At 57.2% G+C, this 26,913-nt stretch overlaps 3 protein-coding genes across 3 annotated transcripts; 1 reads left to right on the forward strand and 2 right to left on the reverse strand.

The window, feature by feature from the left end:
- Positions 1-318: 318 nt before the first annotated feature.
- On the reverse strand, positions 319-5,428 carry LOC113146626 (golgin subfamily A member 6-like protein 2). The gene is made up of 7 exons (XM_026334579.1): positions 5,228-5,428; positions 4,948-5,136; positions 4,639-4,909; positions 4,413-4,498; positions 3,809-4,145; positions 795-854; positions 319-419 (listed from the first exon to the last, which is right to left on the reverse strand). Exons 1-7 carry the CDS (start codon positions 5,426-5,428, stop codon positions 319-321), a joined length of 1,245 nt encoding a protein of 414 aa, XP_026190364.1.
- Positions 5,429-5,441: 13 nt separating this feature from the next.
- LOC34620257 lies at positions 5,442-18,735 on the reverse strand. The gene is made up of 13 exons (XM_026334580.1): positions 18,572-18,735; positions 17,186-17,378; positions 16,620-17,038; positions 14,506-16,209; positions 13,839-14,017; positions 12,847-13,376; positions 12,598-12,696; positions 12,054-12,234; positions 11,663-11,880; positions 11,413-11,493; positions 10,607-11,250; positions 6,557-6,594; positions 5,442-5,626 (listed from the first exon to the last, which is right to left on the reverse strand). The coding sequence occupies exons 1-13, from the start codon at positions 18,733-18,735 to the stop codon at positions 5,442-5,444; spliced, it is 4,635 nt and encodes a 1,544-aa protein (XP_026190365.1).
- A 3,858-nt stretch (positions 18,736-22,593) lies between these two features.
- LOC34620072 lies at positions 22,594-26,386 on the forward strand. The gene is made up of 9 exons (XM_026334581.1): positions 22,594-23,671; positions 23,843-23,928; positions 24,116-24,303; positions 24,523-24,686; positions 24,817-25,031; positions 25,152-25,325; positions 25,527-25,671; positions 25,868-25,996; positions 26,223-26,386. Exons 1-9 carry the CDS (start codon positions 22,594-22,596, stop codon positions 26,384-26,386), a joined length of 2,343 nt encoding a protein of 780 aa, XP_026190366.1.
- Positions 26,387-26,913: the final 527 nt, after the last annotated feature.

The raw sequence follows: 26,913 nt of genomic DNA on the forward strand, positions 1-26,913 counted from the left end.
ACAGAGAGAGGCGCCTCTAAATCTATTCCAGAAAGCTTATGAATGCACAGACCAAACAGATTTAATAGAGGCCACTACGAGCCCAGTTGAATCTCACCGTCTCAGGTGTATCACCGTGAAAAACAACCGCCGTGACGATAGTCCAGAGCAGTACAGGGTTTCTGTAGAAGCGTTTAGTTGAGAGTGTCCTATGAAGCCCATGAAGGGCCCCCTTAGGGCAGAAGGCTGGTCATGGGGTGCCATGCAAGACAATGAAGCTACAATAAAATTCTTGCGAGCAACAATCGCATATTTGCCCGTGTCTGTAGCGGCGCTCGCCTAACCGTCAGCTGCGCTATTGCGCATTGAAGGAGGGGATGCAGCAGCCAACGCAGGGGCGGGGTGGGGTCTGCCCCGGCAAACAGCCTCTACAGAAACCCCTAATCACCAATACTTAACACTGAAATGATGTCAAGTCAACCCTTATGCTGAGGTCAGCCTGTAAACCCGCCTGTGGGCACTACGAAACGCGGATATAATCCCACTAGTGAGTGGCTCTCGCATCATGTAAGGGCAGTCCACATGAACCAAAACAAAATTCCGGTAACCGCTTACTTGCACAGTCGCTACCCAGTCTCAGAGCCTTCTCTTAAAGAAAGGCACTGATTAGAAGCTCCTATATACACTTAAAACGTTGGCTGGGCAAAGAAGGCCTGTTGTTGCTGCTGCTCTGGGTTGTGCGGGGGTACTGCAGCCTGAGTGCTCACACTGGCTGCAGGTATACTGGCCAGCTGAGAAAAAGGATCACCAGATGCAGACAAACGTTGCTGTTGCTGCAGCAGTTGCGGCTGCAGTTGCTGTTGCTGCAGCAGCAGCTGCTGCTGGATGAATTGTTGCTGCATCAGCTGTTGCTGTAGAACCCTTTGTTGAAGCAGTCGTTGTTGCAACACCCTCTGCTGCAGCAGATCTTGTTCTGGCAGTAGACCTTGCTGATGCAGCAACTCCTGAGGCTGTTGTGTGGCGCTGTGCTGCGCGAGTCCCTGCTGTTGTTGGTGCAACAGCTCGGCGCGGTGCTGAAGTGCGTGATAGTACTGCTGCTGGTTGAGCAGTTGCAGCTGCTGCTCCATCCTCAGTTGCTGCTGAGACAGCTCCTCAAAGTCGGCTCTGGCAGACTCGAGTTCCCTAACTTGTTCAGGTGTCGCCGGCTGTTCAGGAAGAGCGACCAACCGTCGATACATATTCTGGCGGCACAAGGCCACCTCTGGCAACTGCCTCTGGATTTCATCCATCTGCTGAAGCATCTCAAGATGCTGCGCGCAACAATACGGTTTCTGTTGCTGCTGCAACTGCTCGGATGCCAGCAAGGTAGACAGCTGCTGCACCTGTAAAGTTGAGTCCTGGCTGGTGCCGCACAGACCCCCTACTTGAGGGAGTGCCGCGCTCTGTTGCTGCGCGTCTGCAGGCCCAGAAGGCGCAAGGCCAGCCGCAGTAACAACACCCGCAGCGCAGTGAAACGGTGTTGCCGAGGTCGCTTCACCCCCTGGGGGCTGAGTCGGCTCCGGCACTTTCCCTGCTTCCACGAGCTCTGCAGCAGTTGCTGAAGTCTCCACTGCAGCCACAGCAAACTCAGCGGGATCGATCTCACCCAAGGAGGCGCTTCCCCTTTTCTGCTCCGCCCCGTCGAATGGACTCCCGTTTCCTCGAGGCCTGCGGTTCTTTAGGCCCTGCGTGGCTCCTGGTGCTCCCTCAGACACTGCAGGCACTCGCCGCCTTTTCCTTGCTTTTGAACGCCCATCGTCAGCTGCCCCCGATGCTACATACTCCCCTCCCGCGAAAGAGGCCTCTCCTACGAACTGGAAGACCCCGACCTGCTGCTCCGCGCCTCCTGAAAGCGGCTGGCTCAGCTGGGGCAGACCCTCTCCTGCGGCACTCGGGAGAGCACTGACGGCATGCTGCTCCTGATCTGCTTGCTGGTCTTGTTGAAGCCCCTGCTGCTGCTGCTCTTGCTGCTGCTCGTGCTGCTGCCCCGCTCCTGCTTGCTGCCCCGGCTCTTGCGGTCCCATATCTTGAGCATCTCCAGGCTGCAGCTCGTCCTTAGCGCAGTCGCCGATTGCTTCTGCTCCAAGCGCAGGCGGTCCCTGCTGGTCCGCGCAGAAGGGAGAGACTCCCTCCACCTCTGCTGCAGCCGCATCGGGCGGAGTAGGAAGATCCGCCTCCTCTGGCTCCGGATCGCGAGGGCCATGCGCTTCTTGCTCTTCGTCATCTTCATCCATTTCCAACCGGGCTTCTATGGCAGCGCTGCGCGCAGCGGCAGCTCCTCCAGGCATTTCTGCCACTCGGAAGACTTTCGTAATCAACTGGCCTGCACACAGAGCCCCCGCATTCGCAGGTGCAGCAGAAGACCCTTCCTCTAGATCCGTGTCGTCCATACACGCGCTCCCTCCCGCAACAGCAGTTACCCAAGCATGCAGGCACAACGCCCTATAGTAACGCCCCAGAAATATGTGTTAACAGGCACGCATGCGGCAAAAGCCAGGCAGAGCAGGCTTGGGCCGACTTAATAGAAGCTCCGCGATGAAGGAGATATGCAGGTGCGAACACGCGATAGCACGCACAACACGCAGTGCGACACTCACAGACACGCGCCTTAGACGCGAGCAGAAGAGAGAGAGGCAATAACAAGCAAAAGTAGGATGAGGCACGAGGCGAAATGCGATGAGGGGCCCTTACCCGTTACGGGGTCTTGACAAGCGGCAACCCAAGCGTCCGCCTCAGCGTCGTAGTACACAGCAGGGGGAACTGCGGAAGCACAAAAATAGGGGGGGAAGGAAATACGGCACAGAGGCAACGGCCCTGAACGAACCTGTATTGAAAACAGGGGAAATCCTCTCCTGCTATCAGCGCCACTTGCACAAAGCTGTTTCTCGCGGCGTTTACGCCTCGCTTTGATCGAGCGACTTCTCTGCGCACGCCGCGGTTTGAAGGGGGCCCCCCGTGCATGCAAAAGCCACATTACCTGCGGCTAACTACTCGACTTACTGCAAGGGGAGGCGTCCCACTGCCCCTGGTGCTGCCTTCGCATTTCCTCCTCCAGCTCCAGGCGAGCCTCAATGGCCTTGCGCTTGGCGCCACGCCATCCGTAAACAGACACCCTAAAGTATCGGTTGATCTGACTCTTAGTTGCCCGGTTCTTGATGTAGGCGAGCCACGCGTTTCCAGTGCGGGAAAAAGATACCCCCAGGATGCCTGCGTGGACAGAAACGGCGGGAAAAGCACCAAGACACGCCTCACGCACGTGCAATATCCGTCGCTGCTTCTGCCGAAGCTGCACACCTACCTGCCACAATCAGGCAGCACGGTGGGACCTAAGGGTGTAGCTACACTCCACCCATGAGCTGAACTACACTCCACCCATGAGCTGAACTACACCAACACGTGCACTGTCTCCTTGCTCGCTCGAGACGCGTTGCGCCTTCGGCTGGCGACTCACCATTTCTGTAACTAATGCCACGGCCGTTAGGCCTGCTCAGACCTCCTCCTCCCGCGAGCTGGCCTTCCTGCTTGATCTGACTCGTCCCACTGGCAGCAGCACTGCCCACGCCCCCTGCTGCACACCTTCTAGCAAGCACGCCACCCTTTACACGGCTCCGAGACTGTGCCTGAATCTCTGGAGCACAGCCTGCAACGATATCGTCCTTACTGCTGCTGCTGCCGCTCGTGTCTGGAGTCTCCCCAGAGCCCTCGGAGGAATGCGCAAGTCTGCGAAAAACACACGACCTGCAAAGCCGGATTTCACGGCGGGGCACCTCAGCTCCTGCTGCTCGCAAACGCGACGCTGCAGCGGCAGCCTTCACGACGAAGCTGGCAGCACAGCTCTTCGAAGCCACGTCAGAAAAGCCTAGCTCGCACGACCAGCGCGGTGGGCAGAGGCGAAAGCGGAAGCGGCAGGCGTGCAGAAAGAGTTCCAAGGGCTCAGCAATCAGAGCTAGCGAAACAGAAGTTTGTGGATCTCCCCAGTCAAGAGTCCAATAAGGAGGAGCACGTGAAGGTGAGACTCCGAGAAAACGCATGCGCAAGGAGCAAAAACCAGCACGCCAAAAAGCCGCGACCTTCGTGCTTTCAACAGACGCAACACAAGCAAAGCCCACAGCACCCTCGAAACGCACCTGCACTGTACAGACAGCTTATATGCGAGATCGTCTCCGTACTTCAGCACGGAGAAAGACTTTGCCTGGGGGACGCCGTCCTCAAGCCAACGCGCCTCCCAGCAGTTCCTCTGAGGATCAAACACTACCCCAGGAACGCGATCCCCTTCTACCCCCTGCTGCTGCCCCTGCTGCCGCTGCTGGTGCTGCGGCTGCTCGGAAGGGTGCTGCTGAAGCACATGCGAAGACCCCTGGGGAAGGGCTTGCTGCTGCTGCTGCTGCTCCTGCTGCTGCTGCTGCTGCGCCTCCGCGATCGGCTGGCTGCCCAACGCAGCCTGCTGCGACTGCTGCTGCGACTGCTGCTGCACCTCGCACTCTGCGCTTGCGTCAGAGGCGTAATCGCTAGGCGCGTACAGGTCGGGAAGGCGCGCATACTTGTTGCGCTTCGCGGCAGCCGAAGCAGCAGACTGCTGCAACTGGTGCACCACTTGCTGCAAAAGCGGAGGTCTAGGACGGCTGGGATCCTCAGGACCCCTCAACTTGTGCGGCAGCAGCGCGCATGGGCCCCCCCAAGCGCATGCAGTGTGAAGAGCGACTGCGCTTTCAAGCGCCGCTTCGTTTGCCGCCTCTTCATCCGCTGCTGCCGCCGCCGCCTCTGCTGCAGCTTGAGCCTCAGAGCCGTCAACCCCCTCCACCAACCACCCCACAGCCTTTGCTGCATCGGCTGCAGCTGCGAGAATCGAGCGACAATCAGCCCAAGGGTGCAAAGGCCCACCGTAGAGGTCCTCCTTAAAGGCCTCCCCACAACTCACACTTATGCCACCCTCCATGCGTCCACTTGAGGTGTTGCTTCCCTCTGCTCTTGCTGTTGCTGCTGTTGCTGCTGTTGTTGCTGTTGCTGCTGTTGCTGCTGTTGCTGTTGCTGTTGCTGCTGTTGCTGCTGTTGCTGCTGAGTTTGCTCCCGCTGAATCTGCTGCTGTTGCTGGTGCTCCTGTTGCTGCTGAGTTTGCTCCCGCTGAGTCTGCTGCTGCTGGTGCTCCTGTTGCTGCTGAGTTTGCTGCTGCTGGCGGGGAAGAGGCCCCCGAGCGATCCTGCTCGCCAGCCTCTGCGTCTGCTGCGTCCTCGGAGGCTTCCGGAGGCACGCGGCGTTGTTGCACTTCTTGCAGTTTCGCCTTCAGTGCAACATCCTTACGTTGCTGCAACACGGCCTCTCTTATTTGCTGCTGATGCAGCTCCCTCTCCCTGCGCTCGGATTCTGAGGCCAGCAAGTAGTGCCGCAAGACATCCGTCGATTGCAAATACATCTCTGCACTCAAATCAAGCGCGTCTGCCTCCTTGCCGTGGCAAAACAGCACGGGGCCTCCTATAAGCTGCTGCTGCTGCTGCTGCTGCTGCGCAGGAGGAGGAGAAATCTGCGCACGTCGCCACTGGTGTGGCGACTCCCCCTGATGCGCTTCCTGCTGCTGCTGTTGCTGCTGCAACTTCAGCAGCGCTTGCTGCTGCTGTGCGTCGTCGCACTCCATTGCATGCAACATTCCCAGCCCCAAGGCAGGAGGTGCTGCAGACAACCGCACAACCGAAGGACTCACTGCCCAGCCTTCGCTCGGTGGGCATGGAGGTGCATCCTGAGGAAAGGCACGTTTTCCCCCCTGCTCTCCCCTTGCAGGGGGGCCTTCTGCAGCTGCTGATGCTGAGCCTCCCGACGCTTTCTCGCCAGCTTCAACAGCAGCAGCCCCTCCTGAAGCTTCTGTCCGAGTAGGATCATCGGATGCCGCTGTCCGAGGTGCTGGGGGAACTGCCACCGCCCCCTCGTCCTCCATGTCATCGAGCTCCCGTGTAAGCTCCGCGAGGCGGATGTACACGTCAGCGAGATCCGCTTTCAACGCCTCCGCATGCAGGTTACAGCGCCGCAGCCCCAACTCAGTGGCAGCCGTGAAGGCCTCGAGCTGCCCTGTCGCTTCTTCCAGCTTCTTCGCGAGCAAGGCGATATCCTCAGCCTCGAGCGCAGACGACGCAGCAGCAGACGCTCTGCGGGAGCCACCGCTGCTGGCATCGATGGGACGCCCTTGCTCGGGGGGTAAGGAACTGCCTGATAATCTTGAACCATGATCTAGCGAGACGGGAGACGAGGAAGCGGCCGCCTGGATATCGCCCTCTGCCGGAAACTCCTTGCCTGCCGCTGCATCAGGGGCCCCATCGAATGATGCAACAGCTCCCCCTGCAGTTCTCGCAGCGTCCGTACACCCCATGGGAGCGCCAGTAGCAACCCTGCAGTCAGGGCCATCATGTTCCTCCGCCTGAAGGCCCTTAAGACTTCCACTCATTCCGCCTGTGTTGCATTGAGAAAGCGGTGCGAAAGCTTCCGCCTGTGCAGCGTCCAGCGATCCAGAAAACGGCTTCGGTTCCTCGTACAGCACAGGCTGCTTCTGAACCCGCTGTAGATGCTGCGGATGCAGACGCTGATGCTGCCCTAGATGGTGCAGTTCTTGCCCGACGGCGGAAGCCGAGCTTGTCATACAGCGCGACGACTGCGAAGCCAGCTAGCTAGGTGCCTTTTAGAGTACTACTACGGGGGTGGTACACAGAGAGAGGCCAGGGGAGGTGAGGCATTGAGCGCCCCCAATGATGCCGTTTTGCCGTTTCGCCCTTTCGCAATGGTCGAGGTGAACACACAGCAACAGCGGCAAGAGGGAGCAGGTAGCTCTGGGAGTTTATTGCTGCTGCTGTTGCCGCCACTGCTGCTGAGTACCGAACACTACATACCCCGAAGGGCAGGCAGCGGGGAGGCAGAAGGCGGCACGGAGGCCTCTAGAGGAGCCCCTAGCCACAAAAGGGCCCCCCTACGCCCTAAGGCCTCGCTTGGACACGGAAATCTTGGGGGTAAAGGCACCTGCCTCGGATCCGTGCGAATAAGATCCAGATCCAGGGCGGTCGTGGCTGTTGCTGCTGCTGCTACGTTGCTGGGCAAAGCGGATATCGCTGGAGGGTCTCCTCGCAGCAGACGGCGGGAGAAGCAGAACATGCAGGTGAAGAGCGGGGTTTAAGAGTATGGCCTATAGGTTCACAACTGCAGCGCACGGCGGTACAAGCCTACAAGAGCAGGCGGATGACACACATCGATAGGGAGAAAAGGGCCCTCTTCAGGCGCTGCCCGTATATTCCATGCCCTTGAGCCAAAGTAAAAGCCCTAAACCCGAAAATACTGGAGAACCGATTACGCTGCAGCCCCTGCGCTGTTGCTCCTACGGCTGCTACCGGTGAGGCCGGGGAGGCAGCACCAGCGTACGAGTGTTGCGGTTTAAGTCATTTATGGGATGGGAATACGCATGGGGAGGATACATAACGACACCAAAATAAGTTGTTTCAAGGGTTGTTACTCAGAAATGACGGCGCCGTAAAATATGCAGCAGTACAGGAAAGCCGCATGTGGACATGTAGAGGGGCGCATGGGGGATGAAGGCGTGTGAGAGGCTGCGTCTGTTTAAGCTATGGGGCAAACACGGGCGCCTTCTACTTACTTTATTAGGGAGCAAAATCGTTTTCCCATGATTTGATGACTCCACTACGAACGTAGATCTAGTGACCAGCGAAGAGGCACAACCCCCTACCCACGCTGCCCACAGAACGGACGTGTCACGCCAACTCAGTAAGACTGCAGACCCGAGAAACCTGCCAAGGGGGCTCTTAGATCCTTCCAGAAAGACCTATAGAACCATGTGGTGGGCCCACTTAGGACTTAAGGAGGCCCCTACACAGCCTTCAGTACTAGCTTGTAGAACTTCAGTGGGGACCCTTGGTTTGGGTAACCTGAAGGGGGGTTGTAAGGCCGGGAAGTGGGTTGCATAGGGCCTTACAAGGGCACTTTTAGAATCTTAAAAGGGGCAGTGTAACTTTGTACTAAAGCGTTAGGATAGGAGGAAGGCGATGCCTAAGTCTTAGACCCGGCGTGCTCCGCCATAGCTGTAAAACAGGGTGATAAATTTGTCAAGCATGCGATCTCGCCCTGGCCAAGCGAGGGCCTTGAAGAGGGATGCTGGGCACCGCAACAAGCCCCCTGGCTGACGGGGACTTTAAGTGAAGCCGTGGGTAGGGGCTAAGCTACCCCTGGACGCAGTCTAACGGCACCGGCTACATTAGAACAAGACTGGGTAAAATATTGAGTATGTGGCTTGTCCGTTCCTATGTCTTCGTTTCTGCAAAGCAGAGCTGGCTGTACAGGATAAAGATTGGGTGGAAAATATGCCTCGGTGCACTAGGTGCCGCTTGCAACTAGCTGCAAAAGCGCTGTGCGCCTGGAAGGTACAGCCATGAGCACTCTAGCTGCCCCTCCTCTTTCCCCACGCCGGAGCCTGCGCGAGGCGAGCACGTGGTAAAGCAGGAGGGCACGCCTTTGGAAAAACGCTCAAGAACTTTCTATCCAGTTATGTATAATGAGTTTGGGGGCCGAGAAAAGATTGTGGAGTCAAAGAGACCCTATCTGGAGTAGCACACCACGGAAGCTAGCTGCCGTTCTCGCGGTTGAAGCTGGCCCCTATTGCGCCGCTAAAGAGATATCGAGAGGCCCCCATGAGCCAGTTGGGCCACCCGAACCTTTGTGACTTTCACCCAGTCATGAGTGTCTCTTGCATCGTTGTGAAAGTCAGCATTGTGACAACTCTATGTCTCTGCCACTGCATATATGCACAAGAGTCGGTCAGTTGAGCCAAGCACTGGACCGTCCCGTTCTTGAACAGTCAAAGACCATTGAAGAATTCGGGTGATATAATCCTGAAGGAGACACAAGTATCAGCCCATCAAGACCACCTACGCAAGACGATTTGAAGTGGTTCGTTCACCGAAGGAAAGGGTCTGCCAGGACTTAGTTGGCAGCATTGATTTCGTGATACTCCCTGCCTTGCCTCAAAACCCAAAGAAGAGGGCCGTGCCGATTACTTTTGGGGGCCCTCTGGCCAAACCCCAATTGGTCGATGGCCTTAAAGGCCTTCGCCCTAGTGAGAGCTTCTACTACTGTAGAACCATTCTGGTCCCTGCAGAGAAGCTTTGAGGGTAGAGTCATTGAGTTTTAGAGGGGAGCCAGAGGGGCTTAGCATACTGAGTGCGCCTAATGAGGCGTTGCCGCTTGTGTGGAAAAACGGAGCCAAGTGGCAGAGGCCGGGGCAGGGGGGTGTGTTGCCTTACGATTCCGCAGTGTGCTCCGCGAAGACACAGTGCTATGCTCGCAGAAATCATATAAGGCGCTGCCATTTGTGTAATGTGTATTGCAGTCGAGGGACAGCAGCTGCGACGAATAGCTGCTGCCGCCCCTTTGGAGGACAGGGAGACATGAAAACTACTGGCGAGTAGGGAAAGCCCTCAAAGAAAGTGTGTACTGGCATAACCACGGCATAGCGCGTAGCGGCAAAGACACTTTCCTCTGCTGAAGCTCCTTGGGAAACGCCTGAAACTCTACTCTCTCGATCTCTGTTTCTTTATCTCTTACACTAGCAAAATGTGTCACGTCCAGTTGTCGGACAGCTGGAATAAGAGGCGCTTCGAAGAGCCAGACAGCTTTATTTGACGTTTTTGTTGCAGCGCCCAGCAGAGCACTAACTAGCCGTGTGTTAGTAGGGGTTTCGCCAATGTCACGCGTTCTGCTCACAGCCGCTGATTTCTTGAGGATACGTTCTGCTCACAGCCGCTGATTTCTTGAGGATACGTTCCGCTCCTCAACTGTTATCCCTGAGACGCATTTACTGGGTATGTATTGCGCACCTCAAATACAGCACCACAGCAACGAAAAGGAAAAGAGAGCAAGTCTAGGACGAGCTTTTTACGACACAGCGAAGGTGCAGGTTGTTTTTCGGAGGATAACAATGAGTTCTCCTCACAAAATCCGCTGTTGAGAAATAGCGCTTCTCCGTCGGTGGGCTGCCACAGAATGAGGCATTCGACGGTCGAACCACACCTAAAAATGAAAAACAACGGTACGTTAAACCCGCTAAGGAGAATCCACGCCTCAAGAGCAAACTGCCAAGGCTCATTACAGTAGAGGTGTACTACAGATGCCTAGAAGCCTCCCTCACGAGGTTCTGCGCATGGCTCGCTTCCAAAACGAAGACACCACGCGAGAGTTCCGCGCGCACACTAGACCAGAGCGCCCCAAGAGAAGAAGGCTATAAAACTGCTGCGGCATGAGCCCCCTTGAGACGACAGCAGAGCAGCAGCAGAGGCAGAGCAGGGGATCCTGAGCGCAACTCTCTACTCTTGAGGAGAAGTCGCTTTGTGTTCGGCGGTGCGGCAATGCTCCCGAGCCACGTATCTACTCCACCTGTATGTCACACAGAGAGCGCAGCACGTGCAGATGCCCAATGTCTGACATCTGCGTTCTCTCCCTCCGCTTCATGAAGCCCCTCCCTCCCCTGTTCTGCTAGTCCTGTCGGCTTCAGACTTTACCAAGACACGTGACTGGACGAGGGCACCCCAACACCTGCTGCAAATCCTACCTCAGGAAGTCACGCTGCCTCTTAGGTAGGCGACCCTGGTGTGCAATGCGGCGGGGGATTCGCCGCAGGGTTGGCAAGGGAGGGCTCTCTTCGTCTTCCTGCAGCCTGCCGTCCTCCTCCTTGGGCTGGAGCGGCTGCTGCTGCTCAGCAGAGCTGGCAGTGGCGACGAGTTTGGCTGCCTGGGCTGTGCGAAGATCGGCCTCGACCTCGCGAAGCATCTGCTCCAGCTTGACAACCCGTGCCGTGAGGTTTTCTAGCCTTCTTTCGAATTTCTTCTTGTGGGGACTGCGCTGCAACTTACCGGTGCACTCTTCCACGCGTTCCCGGGCCCGCTGCAGCTGCAGGTGCAACACACGATGTCGCAGCTGGAGAATCTGCTGCAGAGACATCCCTGCCGCCCTTTGCAGCTTGTACGTATGCATGTGCTCATCATCTGCTACGGCGTCCGTGCTGCCCTCCGCGGCAGAAGCCGAAGGGGTGGCGGATGGCACAGAATCTCGATCTGCCGCTGGACTGTCAGCGAGCGAGGCCGCGTCAGGGTCGAACACAGCAACAATGCGATCTTGCGTCTTGGGTTGCAGCACGAGACAACGGCCTCCCAGCTTTATGATGGCGCGCGCGGCTGCGCGCGTGAAGGCATGCGCCTGAGGAGCCGCATCAGCATAGCAGTTGCGGCGAGCGAACCTGGGGAGTGGCCTCCGCGGACGAACCGCAAAAGCGACTCGACGGGCTCGCGGCAAAAAGGTGTTGCGAGGCAACAGTGAAGAAAGGCGATATCACGGCAAAGGCGAGACTGCAAGACACACCTTGACCTGCAATCCCCCGACTTTAAGAGAGCCGTCTGCAGCAGCCCCCAGCCGCTTGCGACTGAGCGGAGGCCCCACAACCTACAAGAGCGCAACACGCACAGACACGCACAAGGAACAGGCTGACTTGTCAGTAGGGGAAGCCGCACTGAGGGGCAAGGGGACAAGTCAGGTTGGCAGTGGCCGCAACAGCGGCAGCGCGCCGCGCTCGGGAAAAAAATGGCGATTGGGGTGCGATGCGGCGGCGAACCTTCACTGGACAGTCTCTGGCGTATTTGCCTAGAAAGACGCCCTTCGAGGCTAGGGAGGCCCAGTCCACTGTCTCGCCCTCCTTGCATGCGTTCAGCTTGTGAAGAGGCAGTAGCTGGAAGGGGTGCTGCCGATACTTCTTGCGATGCCCTGTTCCCAACTGTCTTCCCACGAACTTCGGCAGGCGCCGGTACAGCGGCATCTGCCCCCCCTCGAAGCCTGCGAGGTGTGCACACAGCATCATCCCACACACAGCCGCAGGGCATGCACGTCAGAGCACGCACATGGACGCTGGTAGTGGTGTTGGTCGGGGTGGGGTTGGTGGTGGTCTTGTGCCAGCTTTCTTGGCCGCATATCCCTCCAGTAGGGTCAGCTCTGTAGGAAGCCCTTACCAATCCTTATCGAGCCTCCACTACGCGCCTTCTGTCCCTTGCAGCCCCTGCCTGATGAGCCTCCCTTGCCGCTGCCGTCTCCACGTCCTAGCCGTTTGGCTTCCTTCTGCTTGGTGCGCATGAGGGTGCCTGGCCCGAAAGTAAACTCTCCTACGCGGCGGTTAGCTCCGAGCTGAGAGAACTGCGGCGAAATGTCAAAGAGCGACCGGAGAAACACACTTTCGCCCCGCCCAACACACGCAAACGTATGCTTCTCCGCTCTCGATTGCCCTCGCAGAGGTAAGGGAAGGCAGACACATGGCATCAACAGAGAGAGAGAGAGCGAGAGAGACACACGCGGACAGAGGTGAGGCAGAGAAAGAGCCAGCTTGAGCTACATAAAATACACATCTCAAAAATCAAAGCGCCAGAAGCCCATACACAGACACCCCTACACATCCTGCTTCGGCAAGGGGCATCAGCACGAGCCGCAACGGCAAAATCCCTGTAACATCATGTGGACTAAATTCTCAGCCCTCAGTATGCGCGATTTGCCTGGCCTTACCCTCCATTCGTGCGTAACGCTGCCCTCCGGATTGCGGAGAGCTTCCGCAGTATTCCGCCCGTAAACCGTTGTCAATAGTGCCTCAGAACAATCTCCCCCCTTTTCCAAGGCCTCTTTCGATAGGTCCCTGGAGTCCTGAAGACTGCTGCCGCTATCTGAATCCTCCTGACTGCGGTTGCTGCTGCTGTTGCTGCTGCTGTTGCTGCTGCTGTTGTTACAGTTGTTGTTGCTGCTGTTGCTAGTGCTAGCGCCACTATTACTGCAGCCTTCTTGCTGCCCTGAAGGCGGCGCCTCCGCTTTTTCCGGACTGTCTCTGCTTCCTGGCTGCTGGACGTAGAAGGCCTGCCGCCACGCCTTTCTCACGCGTAAGTCCCACACAAGGGCTTCCATTGTTTCGATCTGTGGCAAGGGGGGGGGCGGGGGGGGAAGGTGCTGCTGCTGCGCCACGCGAGCTGCTGCTGCAGCAGCTGCTGCGAGCTGGGGGCCTGCGACAGAGGCTTTCAAGTCCGACGGCTTCGGGGGGTCGACAGCGGGCCGTTTCCCTCGCATGAAGGGCTGCTGTTGCTGCGCCTGTTGCTGCTGCTGCTGCTGCTGCTGCTGCTGCTGCTGAGGGGTTTGAGCGTAGAAGGGGAACAGAGGAAAGTCGCAGTCTGGGGACTTCCACGCTCTGCTAAGAGGCCGCGATGGCTTCACGAAGGGGGCAGGAGCCTCAGGGCTTTCTTGAGCATCAGGAGGCAGCAGGGGGTTCTTGTAGGTGTAGGCTGGGGGGCCTGGGAGACCTAAGGAGGCCTCATGCATGCACACGCTGAGGGGTGTGGCATTGACACGCGGGGGAATTGGACGCTTGGAAGATGCACCAGGGAAGAGACGGGGGAAGGGGGCAAAGCAAGGAAAACACGCAAAGCGAAAGAGAGAGAGGGAGAAGAAGAGAGGGAGGGAGCAAAAACGCCGCTGTTGGGGAAGGCACGAGAGGTGGGTAGTTCGCAGTGGGGCCCCACATTTGCGCGAAAGGAGCTGCGGCTGCTCCACCTAAGCGGCACGGCAGTGTGCAGACAGAGCCTCGAAGGGTCGGCTTATGCCAGAGAGAGAATGTGAGCCAGCGAGACAGACAGACATACAGCCAGATCGACAGAGGAGAGGCAGGGAGCGAGAAAGATATGGGTTTTTTCGCTCTCTTTCTCTTCCCGCACATGCTACCACTGCGGAAAGGCCCATAGCAGTACAACGCGAGCAAGACTTACCCATAAGAAGGTGGGAGCGGTAAAGCAGCGGCAGTTGGCGCTTCATGAAAGGCTCCTGGATAGCCCGAAGCCTCCGACGAGGCTCTAAGGCCACGTGGTTTTTTTCGTCAAAACTAAGAGAAGGGTCATCTTCGATCGCCTTGAGCTCGGCGTACACCTCTATGCTTGCCCTCTCCATCCTGCAGCAGTGAGAGTCGCTCACAGCTGATACAGTAAAGAACTGGCAGGGTAGACAGCCGCTTGTGCAGCGCGTGAACGGTGCTGAGCACGGGTCGGTCCGCAACACAGCACGGAAAGAGGGAGAGTGCAGGAGAGAAAGCCAGAGAGGCAGCGTCAAGCAGCTGCAGCTGCAGGCAGACTTGCAGCCGCTCAGCTATGCGTGCAGTGAAGGCAAAGGGCGATGGGGAGCAAAGATGAGAAGCGGGGTGGCAAGGCGGAGGAGGCCCTAGAGCAGCGCGCTCTCTCTCTCTTTCTCTCTCTCTCTTTCTTTCTCTCTCTTTCTTTCTCTCTCTTTCTCTTTCTCTGTGACTAGATGTAGCGCGCCTCTTTAGCGACGCTGTTAGGGCACAACACGACACTCTCTCTTTCACTCTCTCTCTCTATGGATATACATACATACACACACCAGGGAAGAGTTTCCCCGTTTCCGTCTGTCTCTCGCCCTTACTCCTCGGAAATTTCTTGAATGGCGTCCGCAATGCGCACAGATTCCTTCACGAAAAAGTTCTCTGCTGCCTCCGCTTGAGAGCCGCTGAGAGAGTTGTCTGAGGCTAAAGCGGGAGGGAGACCTAAGATTTTCCGTTGATGCCTCAGCCGGTTGCGAATGATTGTTTCTTTCTGCTCTTGTGACAGCGCGGCAGCACTTATTGTTGCGAGTTCTTCTGCTGCTGCAGTCGTCGCTTTTGCCTGCGTGGCGTCTTCCTGCCCGCCACTCTCCAGCTGGTGCTGCTGCGCTTCCTGCCTACGCTTTTCTTCTCTACGCCTTGCAGCAGTCGCTTGCTGTCGAGCGAGCCGGCGGGCCTGCCGCCTTGCGGCTGCCCTTGCAGCCATTCGCTGCTTGATCGTGCGAGTGGGGATCCACCATCTGCGCTGCTTCCTCAGCCTTTGCTGCAGCTGCAGCAGCCTTGAGCGCTCCTTCTCAGACGCCTCTCGAGCTTCCCCTTCGAGGTCAAGCGGCTTGAAACGATCGTTTGGGTCTGCAAGCATCGCTAGAGACACTCCAATGCGTCTCCGCTGCACTTCAGCGATTTTCTCCTTCCACGAGAAAAACTTGGCGCGGTCCTTTATGCGCTTGCGGCGAGCCTCCCTCAGGTCTGCAACTGCGCAGCTCACAGGAGGAGACAGCAGAGCTTGGCCTTGCAAAAACTCAGACTGCCCAGGGAGGCAGAGGGAAAGGAGAGAGCGCTTGTCGCTGCTGCATCCGTCCTTGTGGCTGTGCGTCTTGGGGGTGAAAGACGTGGCGAGGGTGAGGCGAGAAAGCGGCAGGACTGCATGGAGGGCAGCAATAGATACTCCAGCGGACGCTGCATCTGCCTCTAAAGACGCAGCTTCCTGTACGGCTATAGGATCCACATCCTGAGCAGCTGCTCCCAACAGAGGCGCTGGTCCCTCCGCTTCAGTGCGACCTGATTGCAAGAAGGCCTCCTCACGGCATCCTTCTTCTTCTTCCGCAGACTGTCTTGAGAGCTCCTCGGCTTGCTGGTGTTGCTTTACCGACGGCGGCGTTTTTCTTCGGCTTTCACTTTGCGCAGTTGCGGAATCAGAAGACGCAACATCAGAAGACGCAACATCAGTAGATGCAACATCAGAAGACGCAGCATCAGTAGAGGCAACATCAGAAGACGCAACATCAGTAGATGTAACATCAGTAGATGCAACGTCAGTAGATGCAACATCAGAAGACGCAGCATCAGTAGATGCAACATCAGAAGACGCAACATCAGTAGATGCAACATCAGTAGATGCAACATCAGTAGATGCAACATCAGTAGATGCAACATCAGTAGAGGCAACGTCAGTAGAGGCAACGTCAGTAGAGGCAACATCAGTAGAGGCAACATCAGTAGAGGTCTCAGGATCAGCAGGCGCTGCTTTTTTGCGGCTTTTGAGTGGTAGCGGCTCCGACTCTGGAGGAAAGCGTTCTTCTCCACTACTTTCGTCCGTGTGGTTGCTGCTCGTGCCACTACGAAGGCCGCGTTGACTGTCTCCCTTTCTGCTCGAGGGGGGGGGGAGACTGCTGCTGCTTGCATCGGCTCTCGCACCTGGAGTATCCCTAAGTGCTGAAGCCTCTGCCGCCACCCCGTGTTTCTCCCCAACGAGAGTACCCAGGGCCTCCTCAGGGGCCCCCGCAGCAGCTTGCCGAGGAGACTCGCTGCCCTCCAACCCGCGTTTTTTGTGCGCTCTGATAAGAGAGACGCTACGGCGGAGGGGGGGGCCTCGTGAGAGGCCCCCCCCTCTCGCTGCAGTCCAGGGGGGCCCCATGGGCACCCCAGGCCGTGGCACTCGCGACATGAAGCAGAGGGGTCGGGGGCCCTCGCCGTGTAGGCGGCTATTCGCTGCTACGACTGCCGCATGTGCAGGCAGCGGAGCGTCTAGCTGCTTCAGCAGACATAGCAGCAGCAACAGCCATGCACGAAGCAGGCAACGCTCGGCGTGCAGCATCCCGTCGGCTGCGTTGGAGACAGCCCGTGGGCCAAGTTCCCTCCAGCTCCCGAGAGCGCAGCCAGGCAGGGCCCTCTGGAGCCTTAGAGGGGCCCCAACACCATCGCGGTGCAGCGCAACACTGGGGTGAAGGGGGGCCCCCGGGGAGGCAGGCCCTTTAGAGGGGTCTTCTTTTCCCCAGCTTCTCGGCTCAGGAACGGTGCAAGCGCCTCCAGCCGCGCTCCCTTCGAAGGCAGCATGCAGTACGAAGGCAAGGAATGCCGACAAGGCCAGGGCCCTCCGCCCACTCGGGGGCCCCCTGGGGAGCCGCAGGCGCAGGCGGGGGGCCTCACGCGCGCTGGTCGAAAACTGAGCGGCTGGCGGCTCAACAAATGTCGTGCGTCACGCTCTCCACTCCGAAAACGCGAAGAGAAATATCTACACATGCGCATACACAGAAGAACTGCCCGTCCTCGAGCAAGAAGTGTCTCCTCAAGGGGGGCAGGGGGCCCCCCTCGACGGTCCCCTCCTTCCCCGACGAGGCCGGCCGGCTGCGGGCCCTCCGGTGTCTGCGCGCGGCTCTCTCACATTCGATGTGGCACTCAGTCTGGCCGCGGGGGAGGCTCCTCACGCCTGCAAAATGCCGCTTTTAAGTTCATAATTCCCGTCAAACAAGATACATTGCGCTTTCAGGTGTCGCTGAGCGCGAAAGCCGGGGGTTGCGACACTCCCTGCCGCTCGCACTGTGCGGCAAGCCGCAAGACTACGCGCGAGGCGCGAGTTTCGCAGCCTTCTTCTAGCGCTGCTTGAACTTCCAGCGACTCACGCCACTTGGGGCCTCTCCCCCCTTCCACCCCTCCTACCTCTCCCCCCACCCCCAAGCGACAGAAACAACGGGGCCTCAACACATATACATGCATATAATATACATGTATTCATCATATACATACATTATTTATACACATACTCATATATACATACACACATATGTACATACATACACCTATATGTGTATATATGCACATACACACATATGTACATATATGTATGTGTATGTACATACACACGAACACGCGCTCGAGGAAGGCCCTCTCGGAAGCGTTGCCTCTCCCCCGAGTGGACCGCTAAGAGCGCCAGTGAAGCCGAATAGTACGCGGTGGCACTGTCACGTGCGGCTGTTGTCTGGCAAAAGCAGCAGCCTTTCGCAGCGGCGAGCAAGCTGGTGCTGCGTGTGTCTCTGCGGCACTTTGCGGAGAGCCCTCCCTTCCAGAAAAACAGCCGCTGCCAGAGCCACCCCCTCCTGCATGGAGGCGTGCATGCGCGTTCCCCTTTGCCAAGCTCGCGAGAAAACAAGCAGGCGAGGCCTCTCCGCAGCTGTGGTGCTCTCAGCCGCACAGACCGATGGGGACCACAGGAAGCCGACAGGCGCACAAAAATGCGAGGGAGCTAGAGATTCTTGAGGGTAAGCGCGGAGCGCGACTCTTGTCCTTTTTCGAAAGCGGCAACATCAAGCAAAATGCACATGGCACGGCCAGCTGTGCGGTGTACGTACAGGGCCCTTGCAGGACGCCCACTACCCATGGGTTCAAATTATTCAGTGGAGCTGTGAAGATCTTAGCGGAGATGCCGTCTTTCGCTGGAACCTTTCCATTATCAAGGATGGTCAGCCTTATTCTTGAGGCCCTCCTACATTCGCACTCGCCGTCGTGCTAATCTGTCTTGCCATGCCACCCCATAGACCTTCTGCTGTCATGCAGATTTACTATGGCCAGTCCTCCTCATCGCCTCTCAGGGCTCCTCTTGCTCCCTCTCCCCTTCATTCCTCTCCTACCTCTTGCTCCCTCTGTATTTCTCTCTCTCCATGTGTGTGTATTTCTCTCTTACTTTCGTTTTCTCTTTTGCAGAGGGAGGAGGCCTTCGTGAAGCGTGCCCCTCCCTCCGGGTGTTTCTTTCTAGTGCATCTCTCCTTGTCACCTTCGCCCTTTACCTGCCGCGGAAACCTCTCTTTACGCATCTGCTACTCTGTGAAGCATCTGCACTCCCCTTCCCCCCCTCCCCCGTTAGACCGATCTCTCTACGGTGCAGTCACACGCCTGCGCAAGCATGCTGGGCCCTCTCCCTGTGTCACTGCCTCTTTTCCTCGTCTGCTGGCACCTGCACTGACTGCAAACACCTGCCTCACAGGGAAAACGCCTCTATTTCTCCGTCCTGCTGTTTCTGCTGCCTCAGAAGTTCTCTTTGCCACGTCAGACCCCATGACGTTCCTCGCCACATGCAGCGCAGGGCTTCAGCTGCCTACAGAGGATTTCGATGCCGGAGACGACTCCATCTTTCTTGAGTGGTAAGCGCTTAAAGCTCTGCTGCTGGAGCTGCACCAGCAGCTGCAATACGCAAGCGTGGCTGGGGGCAGTTCGTGTGCTCGCTGTCTCTCTCTCTCTCTCTCTGCGGCTCTTTCAGCGCTCTGTTGCCCCTCCTTTCCTAGTCTTCCTGGCTCTTAGCCGCCTCCTTATCTTGCTTCTTTCTACGCCTCTGCTTCTATTAAAGAAGCAAACAGAAACGGTGCTTCTTCTTGTCTGTTTTGCCCTGGCTGGCAGTCAGTGACGCCACCCAGCGCCTCCCTCCTTTTCCTTGTGCACGTGCTGCTTCTTAGGGCCTCTGCCTTGTTGGCAGAGAATGTTTCCCTCGGGAAAGTACGGTACAACCTGGTGCCCTCACGCTTGCGGGAGGAGCTCTTCTGGCGTCGCTTTTTCGGCTTTGCAAAGCATACAATCCAGCAGCATGTCTGTCATCCGTCACGATACGAACGTCTTAGCTCCTGCTTTGCTGTCAGGCAACCACGCCTTTCGCGCGGCTTGCCGCCCGTGTAGGGGCCTCCTTCTCCTTGTATGTGTTCGAGGCACCAAAGGCCTCACTCACTCCATGAGCAGCGCAGCTGCTGGAAGAGTCGATGGCTGCAGCGTGCCTGCCAAATGCCCCTCTTGCGGTTGCTGCTCTCTCTGTGCTTTTCGCGTTTTCTCCAGGTTCTTCGCTCGGTAGAAGCAGAGAAGGCTCCAGAGTCTGGACTGGGCAGTAGACAGGAGACTTTGAGTGGGAGAGGGCCCAAGCCAACGACAGTGGGCCAGCCGTATCTGGGGGCCTCGGGGGCCCCCCATGTGCCGCTGTCTTTGCAAGCTGGAGGCGGGGAAGCCAGGGGGTCAGAGGAGGAGGTCAAGAAGATTCTCTTGAAAGAGGGAAATTCGAAGGACTCATTTTTGCATGGCTGCGCATCTACCCCGCTTCCGCTTCCCGTCCTACCGGGCTATCAAGGAGGTGCGCGGCTTTCGCACGAGGCTGAGACATTCAGCCCTTGATGCATGCATTTTTCGAGTCTACTACCCTCCTTGGCAAAACTGAAGGCCCAGTAGTCGCACTCCACGGCCATACGGAGCTGACACTCAATCACACGGGGCCCTAAATCGAATGCGACTTTGCGGAAATCCAGATTTTGCTTCTTGGATGGTTCCGCGTTTACTGCTTGGGATCTCTCTAGGTTCAGGTTAGCAGCTATCGCTCGACGATGCCTCTTTTCTCCTTTTCGCAGAGCTCAGAAAGCATGCAGAAGCTTCTGAAGCCCCTCTTCCTACGCGCGCACCGACGATTGTCGGCAATGCCCGTGCACCGATCACACTAACGGACTCCTAGGCCGTCGAGCGTCATTGCTGCTCTCTTGAATTCACCAGCACTAACAGGGCCCCGGGATCGACCAGGGCTGCGTATACACCCGAGCTGCTGCCTGCAACACAAGCGTCCCTCTTGCTGGTGCCGCAGCGTTGCTTTTTGTATGCGAAAACGTAGTTAGGGGGAAGGAAGGGTGGCGGGAGGACAGAGACTGAGCGCATACACAGTGGGAGGCCTTATCTCTGTTGCATTGGACCGCATGCATGCCGTACCTTCCCTACTTGTGTGAACACGCGCACGCCAAGGCAAGGAGCGGCCGGCCTCTTCAGCCTTTTCAGAGAATCTGTGAACCGTAGACTTTATCCTTAGGGAGGAGCTCGGGCAGCTGACACGAGATCCGGATGACTCACCTCGAGAAACTCTTCTTCTCGGAAGGTTCCACTCTTCGCTTTCCGTCAAATGTAGAAGCAGAATTTGGCCTGGGGCGCAACTGCGCATTGTGCTGCTGGGGGCCCAGAGTAATTTTTGGCTGATGTTTATCATGGATTTGCCCGTGCCTCCAGTCGAAACACTACAGAACGTCTTGCACCGCACCAAAGGCCTTCGCTACCTGCTTCTCTGCCCGTTTCACAAGTGTCCGCTTGTACAGATATGTCTGCTTTTGTTGCAACGGGGGAAACTAACGAGTTGGCTGAAACCGGCAGAAACACGAAAGCGTCTTTGCCTGCCCACAAAGATCTTATTGCCATGCTACCTACCACAACAGCTTGTTAGGCAAGCATGCAGCCTGTTGTCGCTTGGATGGGAAGCTGCTACCTAGAGTTTACCGTATGGTGCTGGCTCCATTTAATGTTGACTAGCTGAAGTGTCATAGGTTTTCAGGCTGTCTTCCCCCCTCCTCATCTATTGTGCAGCCTACCCCTGGAAATCCTGATCTACTTAGGGGTGTCGTTACCCAGCTACGGCCCTCCCATCAGCTAGTGCAACCTGCAAAAATAGACACCCTACAGAAATATGCGCTAAAACTGTTCGCACATCAGGGCGCATGCCCTCAGGATGCACAATGCTTCCTCTGAGATTCATATGGGAAGCTGAACTCTCTCTGTATATGTATTTATTTATGCAGAAGCAGTCGAGTGCAGACCCTCTTCAGCCCTTTTTCACTGCCCCAAGGAAGCATCTGACTTTCAAAGCAACCAACGTTCGCTGCACGGGTAGAAAATGCACATTGAGAGCGCCGCTTTTCCTTATTCTGGGAGGTTGAGTTTCCGTGTTTTTGCCTCTCCTGAATAGTTCCGATTCCCTGTCTTCATCTTGAGACACAGGAGGCAGCGTTAAACGCGTGCAGAGGGTGTAACGCCGGCACCGTGGTACTTTAGAGTGTGTAAATCCTAATTGGGATGTGTCAGGTACGTGGGCAGCCTTGGCAGTCTCTCTCGCCTCTGGCCTTCAGACCTCTTCAGCCCCCAGTGTCTCCTCTACCGTTGCCGACTGTGAGTCATCGAGCAGCCACAGCACGCAAGCTGCTTCGTCTATACGGCGAGTTTTGCAAGTGCGCTACACAGGTTGCGCCTTGAGAAGTCCCTGCTCGCTTAAACAACCCCCGCTTTCCCGCAGTATCCACAGCATCGAGCTGAGGGTAAGGCAGACCGTCGATTCCTGGGGCATTCATCGAACGCCTCCGTTTCTACTGAGGGTCCAAAGCAAAAGCACTCGGCGTTCAACAAATAAATGCCCCAAAGAATTGCAAGCTGGCGCGCTCACTGGCTCTTCTCGCATTCCCTTGCATCATCCCGCCTCGCCTAAAGGGCTGCTCTGCGCTGCACGCCGTCGTGCACCTGGGGTTGCTGCTGAGCGTATCGGCAGCGAGGTCTTCGTCTGTTTCCTTCCTATAATTGGAGTTCTTCAATGTGCTAATTGTTTGTTTCATGAATTTTGACTGTACGGAACCCAGGGATGGCGTGGAGCTGCTCTTCTTCCCGCTGTCTAGAAAAAAACGCAGGACTCGTTTAACTGCAGCGAGCCGCTGCATGTGTGTGTGCTAAGTGCCGCCGCCTTCCGTGGCTGGCTGCTTCCTTCCACCGTTCTTCTGCGATTTGCTGCCCCTTTCGCTTCTTTCGCGCGCTGCTTCAGGTCCTCTGTAGAGCTTGTGAGGCTCTACAGGGGGATCGCCATACACCTGCTGCCGACAGCGGCTGCGGAGGCCTCCCCAAAAGGACCTCTTAACGGCCTTGTCTGAGGCTTCTGAGTGCAACGCCTGCTGCTGCCGCTGCGTGGAATCCACGACCAGCTGCACTGGTCAGAGACACGTCGAGCCGGCCTTGGCACAGAGGCAGCGGCTGCGCAGACAGGCGCTGTCTGGTGCCCCCTCCTTTCTTCCACTGCGGGATTTGTGAATATGCTCTATGAAACACAGCGGACTCTTCCTCCAATGGGCAAGGGCCCTCTTTGCCCAGGGATGCACGGGGCAGTGGAGCACCGCATCTCCTTCGCTGAAGGAACTCGTCAGGCGCTTCACAGTGCCTCTTACCGCAGACTTCCTTCTTCCAGCAATCCTGCTGCTCCCTCAGCAGCTGCAGCCTCGGCTGTGCTGGCTGCGGATGCCACTGGGGTGACGCTGCCCCCCACCGCGTTTGGCCCTGCCTCTCCGCCTTTAGGAGTCTACAGTCAACCCTACTCAGCCTTGTACGGCCTCTCCCGTGAAGTCAGAACTTACGACCCCCACAGCTACCCCCTAACCCTGAGCGGAGTGCCTCTGCAACGCGCCTGGGAAGGGGCGAAGCCTTCCGACGGGGGACCGCTTCAGACACTCCAGTCAGCGAATGGAGCCTTCCTCACAGGGACTTATCAGCCTGCCCCCAGCCACCCAGCAACCTCGTCCTCAATGCACGCAGCACCCCCCCCCCAAGAGGAGCTGCTCAGAAACTCCTGCCACGGTGCAACAACGACTGCCGCACAGACTCCCAGCGCAGAGCCACAGCTCTCCGGGGGTGCGTCCAGTGGAGGCCTCCAGCACTGGAGAAACCTTTCGAGTGCGTCTGAACGCAGCGCGTCCACTGTGACACCCCCGACTTCTCAGCAAGCGGAAAGGGAAGGCCGATGGGCCGAAGCTAGGCCTCCTCTACAGCCTTTGCCTCATCCCCAAGCTTGCGAGAACCCTGCGTCTCCCCTTCTAGGAGCCGCTGCGGACAGAGACGTGAGGAGCACGGACTGGCACCCACCAGGCACCCCCGACGGCCTCCAGACACAGGCGAGCAGCATCGGCTTGGGCGATCGAGAGACTGCCGGAAGCACCGAGGCCATGCAGATGTTCATGAAAGCCATCAGCGGAGAGAAGCCTCAGCATCTCCCGCACACTCCGCAGCCGCCGCAGCAGAGGGCAGCAGCTTTGCCGTCTTTCGCACGCACTGAGGAGCTGCTCTCGCACAGCCAGACGTTTGGGGGAGCCCGTCCTGCAGCCCTCTTGTCGCCATCTGAGAGAGCGGCTGCAGGAGCAGCGGGGAGACAGGGGGTGGGGGGGGGTTGCGGCTCGACAGGTAGGCGCACACGGATGAGTCGGAGGCCTTTCTCTCCTTTCTCCTCTGTTTGAGGGGAGGAAGGATTAGCGAAACGCCACTTGACCCACGGAAAAGGCCCCTCTAGCATTAGGAGCAAGGCAGCACCTCTGAGGGGGCCTTCTAACAGTCCCTGTTCGGGGAATTTTACAGGAAATGCTGCTTCTTTTCGTGCTACCGGACCTGTTCACAGATACGACGCTAGAAGGCCCCGCCGAGCCTCAGGACTTGGATGGATGGCGCCTACTTGTTCGAGACGTGCGCTGTAACCATCATCTCCCGCTTCTGTCCCTATTCTGCCCTGCGACTGTTTCTTTTCCCCTGATGCTTGCCTGTGCGTTTTCCTGTGCAGCGTGCTTCGCTTTCCAAATAGTTGTACGTGTGCATGTGTACTATGTGTGCTGATTTCGCCATCTGAGGCCCTAGTGTCGGGGGTGTGCAGAGCACAGTTTTCCGCAGCTCTGTGCTATGCATAAACTTACACATTCCAAAGCACTCCCTGCGCCTGTTGTTGACACCTGTGCATGCGTTCCTAAACGTGGTGGGTGCACACACTGCACGAGTGCTGCTGCATGGCATGTGAACACCTGCACTGGCATGGAAAAATCAGGACTGCGCTAACCTCTTCGGGTCCGTCCATACACTGCAGACCACCACGGCTTGACAAGCCGTGGACACCTTGCTTGCTAGGTAAGGGACTGCGTGCATGTGCCTCCTGCAGCTGACTCTAGCGAAGAAGGTAGTGGAAGACCGCCTTAACGAGCAGACAAAGCAGACTTCTGAGCTACAACAGGCTCTTGACAAGGAGGTTTGTTTTTTCGCACCGTGCGAAGATTAGCGCTGGCAGCCTCACAGAAGGCCAGTCACCACAAAGGCAAGGGCAACAAGGGGAGAAAGCTCAAATGCAGTGGCGTGGCCGTAACATGTGCGCAGGTGGCTCGCGCCGCAGCAGAAAAGAGGGTTTACCAGCAAACTGAAGCTGAGCTGCAAACAACACGCGAGGAGTTGCAGCGGCAGCGGTAAGCGTTACAACTGGGGAGTCTTCTCGCTAAATCGGGGGCAAATAGCTTTCTGCCAAAACGCTCATACGTGAGAGAGTCTCTACGCTCTACCTCCGTCTAACGAAGGTTATTTCTTCTGTGAGGCGCCCATCCCCCCCCTGCTGCAACGTGGACCTCATAGGCAGAGTGCACACACTGCCGCCGCTGCCATGCGTTCCTATAGACATGCTGCAAAGCCCCAAACGGGAATCGACTCCGTGCGGAAGATTTGTCAGGCAAGCAGTCTTGGCGCCGGGCAGCTAAGCGACGAGGAGATGCGAGAACTCATGGAGGAAGTTTTGGTAAGTGGCAGATTGGAAGGTGAAGCCTTTTTTCTGTTATCGCAGGCTTCCAGAGCTACTTAGGGGTAACGGGGTGTGCCTGTAGTCTTTCTTGGGTGTGCGAATTCGGGATTTTTGCAGCGAAATTACTGTGACGCCCAAAGGGAGAACGACAGACTGCGCAGAGAAGCCGAGCAGCTGAAGGGGGAATTTACCAGTGACAAGACAGTTGCTACTGTAGGGGCCATTGGCACAGCTTTGACCTTTAAACTCGAAACTCTTAGGCTTCGCCTCTCGGGGCAGCAAAATGGTCCCGTCGGAAAAAACAAACGCTGCTGCCCCTTGGTTGTGCAAAGCTGATGCATGCCATGGCCTCGCACATATTCTTGTCTAATGACCCGGTGTACACCGCTACAAACAACGCGCAAGAGACACCGTGTGCAGGAGCAGCGCACACCACCTGCTGTCTACTCCTGCTGATTGTCGGCGTGCCCTTGCTGTTGCGTGGCCTTACAGCTGAACGGCGAGCTGCAGAAACTGAAGCAGGAGGTCTACTCTAAAGACGCAGTCATCGGGAGGTGGGAGCTATTTGCCACCACCATTGACGGCCTTCTGTCCTCGAGAAATGCCCCCCACGCCCTTCTTGTAAGGCCCTCACTATGCCAGGGGTGTTCTTTTTTCCCTAGACTTTCCCGCTATCTTCCTAGTATGTTGAGCTAGTAGGCGCCTTTCTCCTCGTCTTGGAGGGCGCATGCTATGCACACCACGTTCCCTGTAGCGTGCGACGTCAGCCCACACTCCCCACACGAGTGCGTGAAAAACCAGAGCTCCATTTTCTCTGGAAGCATGCATCTAAGCCCCAGGAGACGAGGCGAGAGGGGCGGCAAATAGCCTCCTGTTGCTCTGCGCTGTCTCAGGTGGAAAGCGTACAGAGGGAAGTTGCAAAAGTCCTCAGCGATGGCATCCACCAGTACGAGCCGTGCAGAGTAGACTGCAACGAGCAGAAGCAGCAGCAGCAGCAGCCTGAGGAGCCGCAGCAGAAGGGGGCAGCTTCTCCACCACCCAGTAGTGGGAGTAGAAGCCGATGCAGCAGCAACAGCAGGGGCAGTAAGACACAGGGCGAGCGGCCGTGTACGGTTCCTGACGTCAAATCCTCTGTGGGATCCGCTAAATCACCAGGAGGGAAAGACTCCGTGGGCAAGGCCCCCGTAGTATTGAGCTCTAACAATCCAATGCCCACAAAGGTGTCAGAAGAACATACTAACGCTACAGAGGGTGCAGCTACGGCAAAGTCTGTGAGACAGCGGATTCAGGAATACAATATTAGCAAATCTTCTGTTGACGGGGCTAAGCCTACAGACGCCAAGGGCAAGTAAGCAGACACAACCTTTGGCTCAAGTGTACGAGAATCCTTCGTCCTCCTCCGCATGCACAAAAGAAAGAGCTCTGTCTGAACGAGGAGGTGACAGCCAAATTGCTGGTCATTTTTGCTGCATGCGCGGGGTTGCGTGTGTTCTGCGCCTGCCGCCCACGTGCTGTCGGCCTCACGCCCCCAAGAGACTTTTTTTTACTAACGCGCGCCGAGAGGTGCGAAACGGTATTTAATAAAGAGCAGAGAGCAGATACACTTTCTACAAAGCTGAGATATGAATCTCTGCTGCAACGCACTGACACCTACCGGGAATAGGGCGCCTGGTGCTCTATCGGCAATGGTGCAAGCGAGGCAGAGACACCCAGCAAATTGCGGGCCCTACCGAGAGGCGTCTTTTGTGTAGAGAAGCCTTGCAGCTAAGCACCTGCAGAAGATGTCTACGGCGGACTCACCGTAGAGAGTCGCTAGTGTGCCACTGTCATTTAGTAACTGCACAGTGCGCACCCCACCAAGCGTGTGCAGATGCACGCG

Source organism: Cyclospora cayetanensis, unplaced genomic scaffold (genome assembly GCF_002999335.1).
Source record: "Cyclospora cayetanensis isolate NF1_C8 unplaced genomic scaffold, CcayRef3 CcayRef3_contig_45, whole genome shotgun sequence".
In the NCBI taxonomy this organism is placed as follows: Eukaryota; Apicomplexa; class Conoidasida; order Eucoccidiorida; family Eimeriidae; genus Cyclospora; species Cyclospora cayetanensis.